A 16,046-nucleotide genomic window follows, 5' to 3' on the forward strand; every position below is an offset into this window, starting at 1 on the left:
ATATGAGCCGTAATGGAGGGCCGTTAGCAACTGAGTATCAAATGTCTTGAGCTAACTGGGGGCCCAAAATGGCCGCTGTTGCCTGGCGCCTTTTGGCTCTCAGGGCTTCGTCTGACTCGATCTAAAGAGGGCGTTCACAGCTTGGGTGTGGCTTATGTCTCTTGTTATAAACTTCTTTTTTTTAGGTTGTTGTTATAGATTTGATGTTTGTTTTATATCGAGTGCAAGAGCAGATTTTAGTAGTTTTTTCCCCCTTGGAGATTCATACTGTGGATGTTGATGTAAAAGTAAAAAAACACTTTTATTCTAAGTTTACCTTGTGCAGACTGCAGCTTGATTGAATTGATGAGTTTTAACAGGTATAAAAACCAAAGGAAACACTGTTGCTGAGATGCCTGAAACTCCTTGTTTGTCATCCAGGATTGTCTTCTGTTACCCGTCTATATCACCAACACTTTTGGAAAATCCCTCCATGGCTAGCAGTTTAGCAGGTGCTGATAATCAAATTGGGGCTGGGTATCGTCACTGATTTCTAGAATCAATTCGATTCGATTCAATTTGAACCGGTGAAATTTTGCCTCAGACAGTCAGAAATATTATAATTCAGATCATGCATCAGTACATTTCCATATTTTTATATCTATAAAAAGAAACCTGACACATGCGAGACTTTATCAAAGTGTGAGCATCACAGCAGATGCCTTTGTGTCAAAGTACCTGAGGATAAAACAGAAAAACATGAAGGAAAATTAAGGATTAAATTAAGGATTAAATTTGTTCAGAAGCCTATTGAACAGCAGAAATGAGGCTTTCTTTTTGGAAGTAAGTAAAAGGAAAAAAACAGCGTCCGACAGCGCTGTAAACAGTAGACTGGTGTGTAACAAGCAAGCAAATAATGCAGAAAACAGATTTTTAGAAGGGAAACTGTTCTTGAAATACAGAGAGAGAGAGAGAGAGAGCTGTGCATGAAGTGTGATTTTATGGTGGAAGCAAAACAGGAAAAGTCAGAGGGAATTCATGATGATGTTTATGTGAAGCGTAGTTTGGATCTTCTTTTGCTGCTGGTTCAGTCAATATTGTTTGGAGAGAGATCAAACAGCTTCAGAATCAGCGCAAAAAGGACGTAAACACAAAGCGCGGACCCGCCGAAACATCAGAATCAGCGAGCTGTCAGCTTTCAGCCCCGACCGTGTCCGTGCCGTCGGGTGAGAAAGGCGACATCTCACTGATTCTGATCTGTCGGCGGGTCCGCGCTTTGTGTTTACGTCTTTGTGCAGAATCCGTGTTCCTGCTCTCATTTACTGTTTTAGCTGTTTGGTGGTTGTTGAAATTTTGTGAGGTTGAACCTGAGCTATAATAGACAGCGCTTCATTTGGAGAAAACCTAATGCAGCATCTTTGGACAAACACCAACTCTAAAGCATGGTAGTGGAGGCGTGATGATCTGGAGACATTGCAGTCATCGGGTCAACTATCAAGTCTTCTGTATACCAAAGCATTCTAGAGTCAATTGTGAAGCTGTCTATTTGATGCCTTAGGGTTGACTAAAACTGGTACCTCGTTCCAAGCATGGCATCTACAACAGAATGGCTGAAAAAGAAAATAATCAAGGTGGTGCAATGACCCAGTGAAAGCCCAGTATGGGCAGAAATCTGTGCCATCAGAAACTGAATTTGAATAAGTTAGATTTGAATTTGAATTGCTCGGATTGAATCTGAATTGTAACTTGAATAAATGCTTTTAAAAATTGAATTTCAATTAGCCTAATTTGAAATTCAATTTATTGGTTTGAAAATGATCATCACTAAATTGAAATTGAATTTTATATTTTTAAGTGAATTAATTTGCTTTGAAACCGTATCTTATCCTTTAAAAATTTAGCTCTCGAATAATTTCAGATTCACTTTCAGTTCTACAATTCAATTTCAGTTAGACTAACTATTCACTTTAGCTAAAGTTATTAAGTTAGCTAAAGAGTTGGGATGCTGTGTAAGACATAAATAAAGCTAAAACACAAAGGTTTGGACACCGTTTTGCATGTTTCCCTACTGTAGGGGTCTCTGCAAGCATACAGAGGGGCACTCTGAGAGGGTCCAAGATGACAACTTTGAAATTCTACTAGAAACAGTCAATCATAATCCAGGGCAAACTACGCTAAATTAGCGTTTTTAGCTAACAGCTACAATAAACATAAAAGTTACCTTACGGCTATCATTTGTTAACATGACGCTTGTTCTTATATATGTAATGCATTTATTACCAACCTGAGAGTTTATCCGCTGGTCATTCGACATGACGAATGACTTCTGAAGTCTTAATTCAGCTCAAGATGCTGTAGATTCCCGTCAGTAACACTTTCAGTCTGCTAGTAAAACGTAGTTCTATTAATCTGCGCTTGAACCGGAACCGGATTAAGTCCCAAAAAACTGAATTTTGGAACTGAAAATGAACGGTGAGAAGTGAATCTGAAATTATTCAAGAGCTAAATTTTTAAAGGATAAAATACGGTTTAAAAGCACATGAATTCATTTTCAAAATATAAAATTCAATTTCAATTTAGTGATGATCATTTTCAAATCAATAAATTGAATTTCAAATTAGGCTAATTCATATTCAGTTTTTAAAAGCATTTATTCAAGTTACAATTCAGATTCAATCCAAGCGATTCAAATTCAGTTTCTGATGGCACAGATTTCTGCCCATAGTCCAGACCTCAACCTGGCTTAAATGCTCAGACAGATCATCAAAGGTCAAAGTAATGGCCACAAACCTCAATGAGCTACATCAGTGTTGTGAAGAAGACTGGGTCAGAATTCCTCCACCATTTGATAAACTGATAAAGTCATATGGAAACAATTGCTTAACATTATTGCTGCTAAAGATGGTTCTACAAGCTTCTGAATAGTTGTGTGGTGTACTTGGTTTTCCACTAGTCTACATAGAGTCCTGGAAAAATGTTTTTATATGGCTGTATCAATTTAAAGAAATTGTAGTCAGTGCTAACTGTAGCCAGTTGTATTGTAGTCAACTCATGTCAGTTTGCACTGACATGAGTTGCATAATTCTTTTGGGTGTTTTTTTTTTTTTTTGCAACTGCTAGAAAATGTTGATCAATGAATATCTGATCTTTTAAGCTATAACTCTGAGCTGAATTTTAGCTTAAAATATAGGTAATTTGTTTTTCAAGAGCAGGTAAACTCAATAGGTAATAATAACAGTTTTTCACAATTGTTTGGATGTAGTGTGGATCATTTAGGACTGGCTTATGATTAAAAAAAAAGTTTAAAAAAAGTAACGGTTAAACAGAATAATGTGATGTTTAGAAAATTTATAAACAAAACGTAAACTTCCTGTAAACTTGACTTTTTTTTAAAAATTCTTGGAAATTTTCCTTTACAGGTGTGTAACAGTACACCTTAATTGCATGACCTGTAGGGCTCACATATTCCAAATAAGTCAATTTTGGGTGGTTTAAAGTCACGGCAGTATTTTCAGACTTTGTTGTGTTTCTCTTCCTTTGTTGTTTGTTGACAACCATCACACTGCCCCCTACAGGCTGTTAACAGAGTTTATCAAAGTAGGGAACCTGCAGGCGCTGAGAACCTTTAGAGTGCTGAGAGCCCTGAAAACTATCTCGGTCATCCCAGGTAAGGGCTCACCACCACCACCACCAGGGGGCGACAAGAGACATAAAACAAACAAACTAGGAGACAATTGTAATCGCGTTGTGAACGTCCTCTCTTGTTCGTCCCATGTCTGCCGTGTCTTGCAGCTCCAGACCCCACCCACTTCCCACTCCTTGCCCAATCGGGGACCATAGGTCCAATCACCTGATCTGCATTAAAGGAACAATAAAGAAGGAAAAATCAGATATGTCTAAAAGTTTGTTAACAGGAGAATCGATGGCAACAAAATGCCTTCAAGTTGGGATATTTGCTAAAAAAAAATCTGACGCACTAAACTGGTTAATTCAGTGTCCATTCCAGAGCCAAACACAAACAAAAGCATTTCTCATGATGAACTCTTAAAAACATGTCCTGTTTGTTGGATTTCTGTCTTTTTTGGCACAAAACTGAACATTTGATGTTTGAAGTTAGACAAAAGCAACCCAAAGGCATTTTTTTGGTTCTGGTATCTGATGTTGAAAACACCACTCTGACATTTAAAATGTAACTATTTATCAGTTAAAGTTTACTATGTGGATACCCAAAAATACTATGTAAAAAAAACCAAAAACCTTACAGGCATTAAAATATTAAAGTGCTTGACCGAGTTGCCTTTTCTCCAGTTTACATCCAAATCCATAGCTTTGAATACCTGATTTCCCCTTCTTAACAGTCGAGTCTCTGGCTTGATCCTCCAGTGTTGCCATCCGACCTGGCCTGTCTCTACTGTATCTATTTCTGTCTCTTGAGGTATCTCCACCTTTCTATCCCTCTGTGCTGGCTTGCTGTTCAGTGTGGTCATACCCTTCTGTGTGTGTCTGTTTTTGTGCTTTTGTCTCCCGGCTTGTTGCAGATATGTGACTGAGTTTGTGGACCTGGGTAATGTGTCAGCCTTAAGGACGTTCAGGGTGCTGCGAGCGCTCAAAACCATCTCTGTCATCCCAGGTGAGACCGCGAATGCAGGGGAGTGAATACCAAACGCACTCCTCCCAATCTGCTGGAAGCACTAAGTGGCTGTGTTTGAAATCTCATCCCGCATACTACCTACTGATAGCTCTCTACTTCATAACAACCACTTTAACAAAGTAAACAGAGGTAGTATGCAGGAAGAAGCACCAAGGTTTTTATGCTAATTGGTTGTGAGTGGAAAACAGAGGCTTAGCAAACAGAAACAGCTCTTGGCCATGAGTCAAGTAATGGCACAGGAGAAAGGACTTCCAATATTTAATGCTTCACCATACAAATCAGCATAAATTCATACTTAGCTTTAGAAAACACAACTATTGTCTACAAGGTGTGATCACGAACTTTTACAAGACTCAAAAGACCCTACCTGATTTAAATTTGGTTGAGCGTCCCTTCAAGGCCATACCCTTGTGCACCTCTGGACTTCCACCAGCTGTTATCCAAATTAGCATTCCCCAGAAGACCACAGCTCCCTGAAACGTTGTCCTCTTCCCATAAACCAATTCAGATTGTAGGGCAGTAGACATGCTGGGAGTGGTCCAGGGTCACACTAAGGGACTACCTGAAAAAGGTTAAAGGTCTAATTTAAATCAGTTGTGATTTTTGAATGTTCATTTTTTCCATAAAGTTGCAAAACTTTATGATTGTACCTCGTAGAAGTACACTAAATGCTTGCTCAGTAACATCATGTCAGTGCTAAATCCTGCAATAAATGTAGGATAATAATCCTACATGCACATAAGTTAATAAACTAAAATGGAAGATATGCCATCATGTGAGCAACTGGGATAATATTCTGATCCTGTGATAAGGAGGATAGAGTGTAAGTAATTCTTTTTCCACTGCAGAAATTTGAATAACACACAAAGTGGGACAAACAGATACAGAACTGATCACCTGGTGCGTCCCTTCACCCCCTCTGTTGCTTTTGTTGTGGAAAATTCACCAGATTCACTACTTGATGGGGTCTTGTGGCCATAAAATTTCCAGGGGGGTTATTTGTGTTCTTGGACAAAAGCGTTTGTCTGTCCAGCCTCAAACCTAAAAATTTGTTCCTGTACACAAAATAACACTTTTAAAGGACAAAATAAATCTGGAGAGGTTGTTGGCCGAGTGAGTTATTTCAGTGAGTTGAAGTCAAGAATTTGACAGAAGTTTTAGTGATTACTAATTATCATTAAAACAAAGTTGGGATTATATATTGAAATGCCTTGGTTAGGTTTAAGTTGATCAAAAGTTTGCCATAAGTTGTTGCTATAACTACAGATCTCTGAAACTGAATGCCACTATTGTTGTGGTGCATGTGCAAGCACCCTCTTTGAGAGAAGATTGCTGCTTAAAAAGGCCATTGAGAGGGCAGGTGTACTCTTCGAGTTCGGCCAATCAGCACTGTGGCCCATCCAACTGTTTTTCCAGGGGTTTTCAGAAGTACCCACGCTGAAGAACATATTTGCTCACCTGCTGGTTTCTGCAGTGGAAAACAACCTGCTAATTAAGCTTTTTACGCTATTCCAGTAGTGAAAATGCTGACTATCCAAAAAATGGCTACCCATTTTTTGATCCAGTTGCTTATGGAGTTTATGCTTGCCAGATACAGCTGACATAATCTCCCCTAACCTATTCTGCTGTTTTTGTTTCAGCCTGTGAAGGAAAAAGCAGCAGTCTGATATTAGGAAACACTGTATTAATAAGACAATGAGTTGTTTTATGTGTTAGGGACTTGCACTTTTTACTTTTGTTGGTCTAAAATTACACACAAAAAGCTTAAAATGAGTAGCCATGACACATAAAAGGTCGGGGAACATAGCAACACTCTTTGCTAATGCACTTAGGAGATATCTACGTCACTTAAACATTCCCAGCACACTTCAGGAGACACCAGTTTATGTCCACAAAGACACAAATCAATATGCAAACTGTGCAGTTGGTTATTCAGATGTCCTGCTGGCTAGCCTCTGTATGTTTCCACTGTGCATGTTAGCATGCAGTGCTAACAGCATTGTTAACATGTGATGAAAACATTATCGTGCCATGTTAGTGGCTATGTTATAACAGTGTTTAATCACATGTTATAACTTTAGTAAAGTAATAGCACCATGACAGCATGTCAGAACTGCAGCTTAGCTTTGTCTAATCCCACTTTTCATTAGTTTACAGACACCTCCAGGTTAACAAACAAAAGTTGATTCTGTGAGACAAAATCTTTGAATATGAAAAAGTAATAGAAAACCTATTTGAGCTGTCTGTTTCTAATGAAAGAACTAAGTAAAAAAAAAAGTGCTAAGAGGTGATTTAAAAATCTATAAGAAACTGGTGGTTTCTTTGGTAAGACTTGGCTGATAACAGTCGACTTGTCTGCACCCTTTGTGTTCTGAGTGTGTTTTTGTTCCTGCTGTTTTTACCATGTGTTCATGTGTGTGTTAGTGTTGTTATTGTAGTATTAGAATGGGGGAGTTTGTGGTCTGTTTTGCTGTATTTTGATGGTGATTATTAGCCTACAGTGACTTTTCTTCATCAGCTGCTCATGGGTGAAAACCTGACTGTTTCCCCCAAAATTTAACAATGATTGACTAAAACTTTTACAAAATATTTAAAATTATTGTCATCTGAAGGAATATTTTCAGGTTTTCACCTAACAGGAATGGAGTATTTGCATTTTTTATGCTTTCAGTTCATTGATTTGTTTTTTCCACCTTCATGCATAAAGATGGCTGTCGTTTAGTTTTACTTTTGTACCTTGCCTGTGCATAAAAACAAAAACAAAACAACCTTTACACTCCAAGTCACAACTGACAATAAGGAACTGTTTGGAGAAAATCCCCTCTTTGCAATTTTCAAAGAGCCATTAATCTCATATAGAATCATACCTTAGACGTAATTGGACCTCTGAGAGGTTGAAGTTAAATATTTGAAGGCATACTGCTTTGATCATGTCATTTAAGCTGGCTGCCATCTTCATCAAGTTAGCAGGTTTCAACATACCCGCCATTCATAGACCAGTTACACCAGTTCTCAAAGACTTATTCAACTATTAACCCTTTCTGCATCCCTGCGCCCGCGGCGGTCCCTCAGGACTGAAGACCATCGTTGGGGCTTTAATCCAGTCGGTGAAGAAGCTCGCTGACGTGATGATCCTCACGGTCTTCTGCCTCAGTGTCTTTGCACTTATTGGCCTGCAGCTCTTCATGGGAAATTTGCGGCAGAAGTGTGTGCGGAGCACGGCACACTGCTTCAATGACACCTTGCCAGCCAACACCTCCTTCTACTGCAACAACAAGACCTGGGCCTCAATCAAAGACTTCACCGAACATGAAGGTGAGCATTTAATAAGTGAACGAACAAGTTGCTTGATTGATTTTCACATAAAGATGTTTAATTTAATTTGTTGCACTGGTGCAATTAGTTAGAAAATAGAAAGTTCATCTCTTGTGTCATTACTGAAGAAATTGATACTAGGAGGTAAAACGTGACATGGAACCAACTTCTGACCATCTGGAGTCTGTTAAAGTATCACCCCAACCTCTGGGTTAGCGCTAAGACCTCTTGTTAATCAGGGCTTGTGTGGACATGGTGTCTTTAGATGAGACTGAAAAAGTTTCTTCAGAAAGCTTTTGATGGATATCTGTTGTGAAAGATTGAAGGAAGTCTGTGTCTGGCTGTCCATTGGTCTCCCTTGGATTGTGTCTTAATTATGCATATTGGGTTTGGGTTTAAAATAACATATTTGGATGACTGCATCCAGCTTCCCTTTGTGCTCAACAGATCAGACCACGAACCTTGAACTCTTTATAGCTTGTGGCATTTTTCTTTTTATTCTGAAACCTCCAAATACGCTTTTTACAATTTCCAGGGTTTAGACAGATCCTGAACATGGAATATTATTTAGAAATATTTAAAGTTAAATACACTTTATACATCATTGAATTTGAAGCCTTAAACATAACGTTGGCTTCCACTTAGGCTTTTGTTGTATTGTCTAAATTTGTTAATTAGTATATGCCGTATGTTGCTTTGCATTTGTTTCACTTTTTATATGCTTGTATGTTTTATATGCTTGTTATCTAAACACTCTAACTAAACACGTAAGAGAGCTATACATACCAGTGGCTGTTACCAGTACTACACCCCAACCAAGTTTTGTTTATATTAAGGAATATTACCTCAATGAGGGTCTATGAACCGTATGGTCAGAAAGGGTTTCCGTGTTAGACGATTTGAACGTATCAGTACTTTTGGATTCTCTGTGAGTGAAAATGGAAATGTCAACTTGTCAACTCCATCTTTGAAGATCAGTCTGTATGACTTAAGAATGCAGTGCTGCTTCAGCTCGGTCAGGGTGGGCTCCTTTTGTTCCAGTAATCTAACTTTGTTAGAGCTAGAACAATGTTTCAAAAGTGGAAAATAGATAAAGCCACCATAATGTTACGCACTGGTGAGTGCAGTCCAATTTGGACTCACCATCTTGGTGTTTTGAGCCCAGATGTAATGATCCAGGGGTGGATATGCCTGTTAAAACCACATCGTCACTGGCTCAGGACTTTTGGTTGACAACAAATCGAGTTTATATTTTATTCAATATGATCCAAAATGAATAACTGAGACCATAAACTCAACTTTTTGGAAAAACAGGTATTGTCACCTGGTAGCAGTAGTTAGCTTCACTTCTTAAATCCAGAAGCTACGTCTGCAGTCTATACCATCTACTGTACTGTGCAGAAAATGTCCAGTGCACTTCAGGAAGTGTGGCGTTTTTCCAGGGAAGCACAGGAGCAGCCCGTCTCTGAGCTGGTGGACCTCATTTAGAAACATCATTAGAATTCATCTCAAGTTTTAAATGAATTGAGAAGAAATCAAATTTGTCCATGCTTTGTACATGATAGCCCCACAGCTCACCCAGTGTCCTCTACACACCACAAATTCTTCATCTTGTGGCGAGATTTTTACATTCCTGCTTTATTAACTTGCTGCCATGCAATAATATTTTTTCCATGTCACCACAGGGGCTCTGTACCATTTGCATATAAATAGATAAACATTTCTGTGGCCTGCTGGGGACACCACAGGGGGCTCAAGAGTTTTAAATCCTGGTATCTGTGGTTTACTGCAAAAAAAAAATTGCAATAAATAAATAAATAAATAAAAGGACATTGCAAACACCAAAATTACTTGTTGGCTGGAAGATGAGACGGTCACCTGCTTGTAGTATGTTCTGGAGAGAGGGGTGGTGTAAGCGTGTGTCATGCTGCCGTGGCGACTGCTGTTTCTTAACGGGGCTGGACAATGTCATGTTGCTGCTGTAGTTACAACTGACGTCAGTGAAGACACACACAGACCATCAGGGATGTGTTCAGCCCGTCCGACTGGGCACTTTACACACACGGAGAGGGCATGTGCCAGTCATGTCATAACACACATTATGTGGACTTCCATACATCACACGCAGCCACAAAACCCACACAGAGACAAGCTGAGGGCTCAAATTGTGGTCATAAATATTTTGTACTTGTTAATCAGTTTTGTATGTGTAAAAAGACTTTTTTACACATACAAGACTAAGAAGAATTTTGACCCTATTTTTCTTCCTTTCATCTGATTGGCCAATGTCATGTCAATCACAAGTTTAACAATCCAATCAAAGAACAGCTGGGTTTGGCTGTCGGAGGGGTGCATTATGGAGCTTCAGGTCCTTGAAGGGAATAAATGCTCTTTTACATGCCAGCCCAGCGTTTTCCTTCATCACCACGAAGGAAAACAGTCTGTGGTTTGTCCGAGTTTGGTGATTCTTGTGTCACAGGTTTACCTGCTTAATACAGGGACCTCCAGCGCCTTTTCAACAGCGCTGTGGACCTCGGGGGTGGGGGTGGGGGGCAGTGTTGTGGAAATGACACAGTCTTCACTAGTGGGGATAGTTACAAAGCTTTCTTTGTGATGAATTAGCAAAACATGTTTTTCTTGAACATTTGAAGATAAAAAAACAGAAACTCTTGTAGAGGACATAGAGCTCGATGTGAAAGGACCTTTATGCTGCACACTGTGAGCCACAGCCCTGACTTTGTGTTAAACTAATCCTAAAGTAATAATGGTATTTCTAACCACTGATATACCACAACTTTATCCTTTCAACAGCTGCTGAAAGTTAGGGGACCTAGCATCTATCGGATATTTATATAGAGATCCTCCAGCTTCAAACTGTATCACTCTTCAAGGACCTGCAGTTCAAAAAAAGCGCCCCGCCGACAGCCAAACCCATCTGTTCTCTGACTGGATAAATGTGTGATTGACATGACCTTGACCAATCAGATGAAAGGAAGAAAAATAGGGTCAAAATTCGTACTTGTAACTTGAAACTTGAGTGCAGAGTTTCACACGTATTTTTTGGCCAAGTCCACACACAAATCTTTTTGACACACACAAAACTGATTTACAAGTACAAAATATTTATGACCACAATTTGAGCCCATACGAAACACTTAACCTGAGCTGCACGCTGTCTTTGCTGCTCAGTGAGACCAAAATACACCAACGTACACAAAATATGTATGTAGCCAGCGTGCAGCTACAACCGCCTGTGTCACGATGCACCTGTCAGTCAAAGAAGCCATGCCCCTAAAAATCCACTGTTATGCATTAATAAGTTTAATGCAAGTAAACCAAACTATGTGTTTAAATGTAACTGGCACATGGTGTGCTTTACTTTCAGCTTAACAGAAATTATTTTAAACCAGATTTAATGATTTCAAATTCATCATTTTTCATTAGAAATCAAACATCTGTTTAATTGTTTTCGTTTTAGACTCAGTTCTTCCTCAGCAGATTTTTTTTTTTTAGATCAGCCTCACAGTTCTGACGTCTGTAGTAATGAAATGTCATTTATACAATTTTAAAAAAAATTTAAATAAAATTACTCACAGTTAAAAAGGGCATCTGGGTGTGGCTCCTGTTTTCATACCTACCTACAGTTTAATGTTCACATAAAAAACATGGACAGACACGCCAGCCAGTGAGGCCTTATGTAAATGCTCTAGGCTTTCTTTAAAGATGCAAACCTTTTTTTAATGCAATGCATTAATTACATTTCCTTTTACTTTCTTCTACATGAGCCAGCATAAAGGGCAAAACCGCCAAAATCAAGTCAGCTTTTAGCCTGTTCGTCAGGACGGTGCTGCCTATCTCTAATGTGCTGCCTATTTATTCATTTCCAGTCTGCTTTGCCATCCATCACGTCAAACAAATGTCCCCTACAGGCTCCCATATCGACCTCTAAAAGCTGCCGTGAAACCCGAGAGCCGAGGCAGCGGCGATAAAGCTCAGCACGTTCAGCTGATCTGAAAACAGCCCTTGGTGGGAGATCAATGGCGGATGGTCTCGGTGCTAAATATTTCCCATCAAGCTTTGTTTGTTCTGTCTGGTCAGAGCTGTCTGACGGCAGCAGACGTCCCCGGTGCTTCAATAAATTCATTTCAACTGGCATCATGTAAGATCTATTTCACTGCTGCTTCATACAGGAAGCATAACATCTCCATGTGGTGTAAAAATTGACATCTGAAGACCCTGTGTATTTCACTTATTCTCAGCCCTGCTGACTAGTACATCCACCCTAATAAGTCTGCTTACACCATCCTATCATCAGCAGCTCCAACCTCACGATGTGGACGTTGTAGGTGTTTTAGTCTCATTATCTCCTGACATCAACTAATTACTTTAAGGCCTTTTTTAAAATTTGCATTTAATCAATTTTGTTAAAATTCATCAAATGGGCAGAAATGAGAGAAAATTTGAAAGATGTCCCTTAAACAACATTCATGGCTTTCACAACAAATGGAATAATTGCAATCGAGCGCATAGGCAAACCCATGTGTTTTTCACAGCTTGTCCAAAACTTTTATATGATATATAGTTTAGTAATGAGTCTGTGTCTTAATTATGTCAGAGGTCTGGCACTTTTGTTGAACTGGAAACGTTGAGATCGCTAAGAAAGTTTACTTTCATAAGTGTTTTGGAGAGCAATGAGTCATCAATCCAAATTTCATTTGCAAGAAAAAAAAAAGGTTAAAAAAGGTTAAAAAGAACAAAATAATAGGTTATTTCTTTGGCAGACACCCCCTTCTTCTTTTTATCCCTGTCAAGGCTCAGTCTCAAGTTTCTTTTAAGAAAGTGACGAGAAAAGAAAATGAATGCGCGTTTTCAAACCCAAAGAAAACAATTTTTATGCTGATCACTGTAAACAAAGCAAACTTTTAGCTCCACTTGTTCCACGACAAAGTGAACACAGCGTTTGATGGATGGATGGAAGTATAAATGAATCACCATCTGATCCCTTTCCTTCATGCATCAGCAGATTAACAGTCTAATTCACTTTGACCAATAACTCTCGTGTCATACCTGCAGGTTTTCTTCCTGTAAATTTATCTCTTGCAGATGAAAAAAAGGACGGGGGGAGGGTGGACGTGTGTTTAGACTTGACAGAGTAATTTGCAGCTCTCGAGTTTTAAAAAGAAATGAAATTAAGCCCACTCTCTCAATATCCCACAGAGACAATTTTCCAAGTTCCTGCAGCTCAGTGAAATCTTCCCAGATGGGGGTCGCTCAGAAAAAAAAAACCTTTATTAAATGTCAGATCGTAGGCTAATATGCATACATATGGGGGGAGTGTGGAATCTGAACGATGAACTTCAGGTAATGACTGCTCCTATCTGCTTTGTATGAGAATAAAATGCTTCAGTGGCTAATCTTAAGTGTTGCGTAAAAGGCCTCGCGGTTACTTTGAACCCGTGAACAAAAGCACTCCAGACTTCAGAAGTGTTTTTTGTTGGCGAGCCGGGATGCAGTCTCTCAGATGTACTTGATAACAAATGAATGGCTGCAATCCTAAAAAGCTTAAGTGCCTTTGGTGCTGCGGCGGTCAGAGGCAAACACAAGCGCCACACAACCTGTTTGTTTGCCGAAAGGAGAAAGTTTGCATGTGCGCAGCCACTGTCATGGAAAGAAGAACAAGGCTTTTGTCGTGTTTGTAGACTGAAATGCTAAAATGCTTTGTTTCTCTTTGACAAGTCAAGGTTTTTTTTTAAGGTGTTTAAACACTGCTTCTTGGGGTCCACCAGCTTCTTTTTGTTTTTCTGAAAACTCTCAGGGAAATGCTATAAGACGTCCTGGCCTCATGGAAAACTGCGTAATAGCTCTGTTGGTCCCCAGAACAGTATTTCCACAATAAAGCCTGTAAAAAGGCGCGATTGATTTTTTTTTAAGGAGTCTTTTATCTCTTTAAAATATGTGGCATGTTACGCCATACCTTTTCCAAAACCAAACCATCCATTTTCTTCATGTTTACATAAATCTAAGAAAAGAGATGACTGCATAGTGCAGCTGGATATTTAGTTGGTTATTTTTATAAAACTCAAAGTCCTTAAAATTATATTTATTCTCCTTTGTGGCTAATCTCAAAAAGAATAGCAACTTTACATTTATGTTATGTGTACATACACATCGTTGACCATAGTGTGAGCTTTTGCTAGTGTAATGAAAAGATTATAACTGATCTCAGAGCAGGGAAAGCAAAGTCAGGGTTAGCTTCTCTAGCATACTGGTCTCCTGTTAGCCTCCTATCAAAGACTAAAGAGGTTATTGACAATATAAGTAAATATGAATGATCTCTGGTCTGGTCGGTAAGCACAGAAACTGCTGGTTTTGCGTTTTTACCAGCCGCAGACTTTAACATAGATGGAAAATGACAGAAACTAAAGTTTGCATGGGCTCCATAGTTACGCTAGCTTCCACAGACAACTGAGGCCACATAATGGTGATAATTTACAGAATTAATTTAAATAGGCGATGGTAGAATGTTTGGAGCTGCAAAGAGAGAAATGATTTGCCTTTGGTACGTGTTAATTGCCTATATTTGGATTTCACAGGGAAAGCACTGCTTGCCTTACTTGTCCTGACAGATCGCTATGATGTAAACACATTTGAAGATGTGAACATTTGTGGCTATTTGTAGCTAGTACTTAGTACTTTGCCAATATTAGTGGTTGGTGCTTTGATGGCACATTATTCACTTTTAAAGAACTTACAGAATAAATGTTTGTTTTCATCAAACAAAACAATTCACACACCAGGAACGACCTGCAGGGCTCACTTTCTGCGTGTTCACAAGCCTATTTTAACCACATCCACATACAGTCACCCCTATTATTATTTGGTGATTTTATTTTAAATAACATGGGTTCTGTTTGTTGGCAGCAAAATGTAAGACGTTCAGAACAGGTAGTACAATACAAATGCTTCATTTGCACTCATGTAAGTATCACACTCTCAAAAAAGATGTAAAGAAATTTAATCGGGCTGATTTTGCAGAAAATTTAACCTGACAATGAACTAAACATATTTCTTATTTCGAATTCTACAACTACAGTATTTTTTTCTAGTTAGTTCAGTTTTAGAAATTTTCATTCCAGAAAAACTAAAATGGTTTTCAAACGCTTTGATCGATACTTACAAGTGGAGGTGAAAGTAAAATAACAAAACGAATGAAAAAATTGGTGGAATTCAGTAACATAAAAAATAAAAGCTGTTACATAAGCCAGCAGAGAATATGAAAAACAAAACCTGTGGTACGTCAGAACTGTGAAGCCTAATGCTGTGAAACAAACACAGGTGTTACACCTTTGGCTGTGGCACTGGATTGAAGAAAATGACCTCCTGTTTAGTCCTTTCTTTTGCAATGTTATGTAATCGCTTCTAATGGCCAGAGTTAAATGAGTGTGGCCTGAATTATGTGTTGAATAAAAGATGAGCATCCTGTACAGTTGTTCTCGTAAGGCAAATGGATGAAAATGTCAAGCCAGCATTTAAGGTCACTATTTCTCTACAGAGTTACTCACGGCACAGTTTCCCTGCTCGGCTCGCAGAGGAGCAGCTTTTCACAATAAAAGTACAACTGCTGCTACTCTGATATATGTTTCCAGACAAGCAAACCACCAAACCCCAACAACAAAATGGTTTTCCTGTTTAAGCAATGAAAATGTAAACAACCTAAAGCCAGCCGTGTGTCCAAAGGGTCAGACATGGTGCATTTTCCCCCCAGAAAACTGACTCTTGCTGATTTTTTTTCTTTGTGCCATCATAGAGGTGGTTATGTGGGAAAATGTCAGCAGATCAGCAGGTTCTGAAATACTCAGACCAGGCTGTCTGGCACCAGTCACCATGCCACGCTCCAACTGATGCTCAGTTTTAACTTCAGTAAGTTGTCTTGACCATGTCCACATAAATGCATTGAGTTGCTGTCTTGTGATTGGCTGATTAGATATTTGCACTAATGACCAAACAAAAACTACAGTGGGGCAAAAAAGTATTTAGTCAGCCACCGATTGTGCAAGTTCCCCCACCTAAAATGATGACAGGGGTCAGTAATTTGCACCAG

At 39.0% G+C, this 16,046-nt stretch overlaps 1 protein-coding gene across 1 annotated transcript in view; it reads left to right on the forward strand.

Moving 5' to 3' along the window:
• LOC308385565 (sodium channel protein type 3 subunit alpha-like) overlaps window positions 1-16,046 on the forward strand; it is a 268,750-nt gene that overhangs the window by 78,135 nt on the left and 174,569 nt on the right. The window contains exons 7-8 of the mRNA XM_080864556.1: window positions 4,518-4,609; window positions 7,703-7,945. Coding sequence (XP_080720682.1) covers window positions 4,518-4,609; window positions 7,703-7,945 — 335 coding nt within the window. The remainder of the gene's footprint in view (window positions 1-4,517; window positions 4,610-7,702; window positions 7,946-16,046) is intronic.

The sequence above is a fragment of the Rhamphochromis sp. 'chilingali' genome (assembly GCF_963969265.1).
Source record: "Rhamphochromis sp. 'chilingali' genome assembly, chromosome: 18".
NCBI lineage: Eukaryota > Metazoa > Chordata > Actinopteri > Cichliformes > Cichlidae > Rhamphochromis > Rhamphochromis sp. 'chilingali'.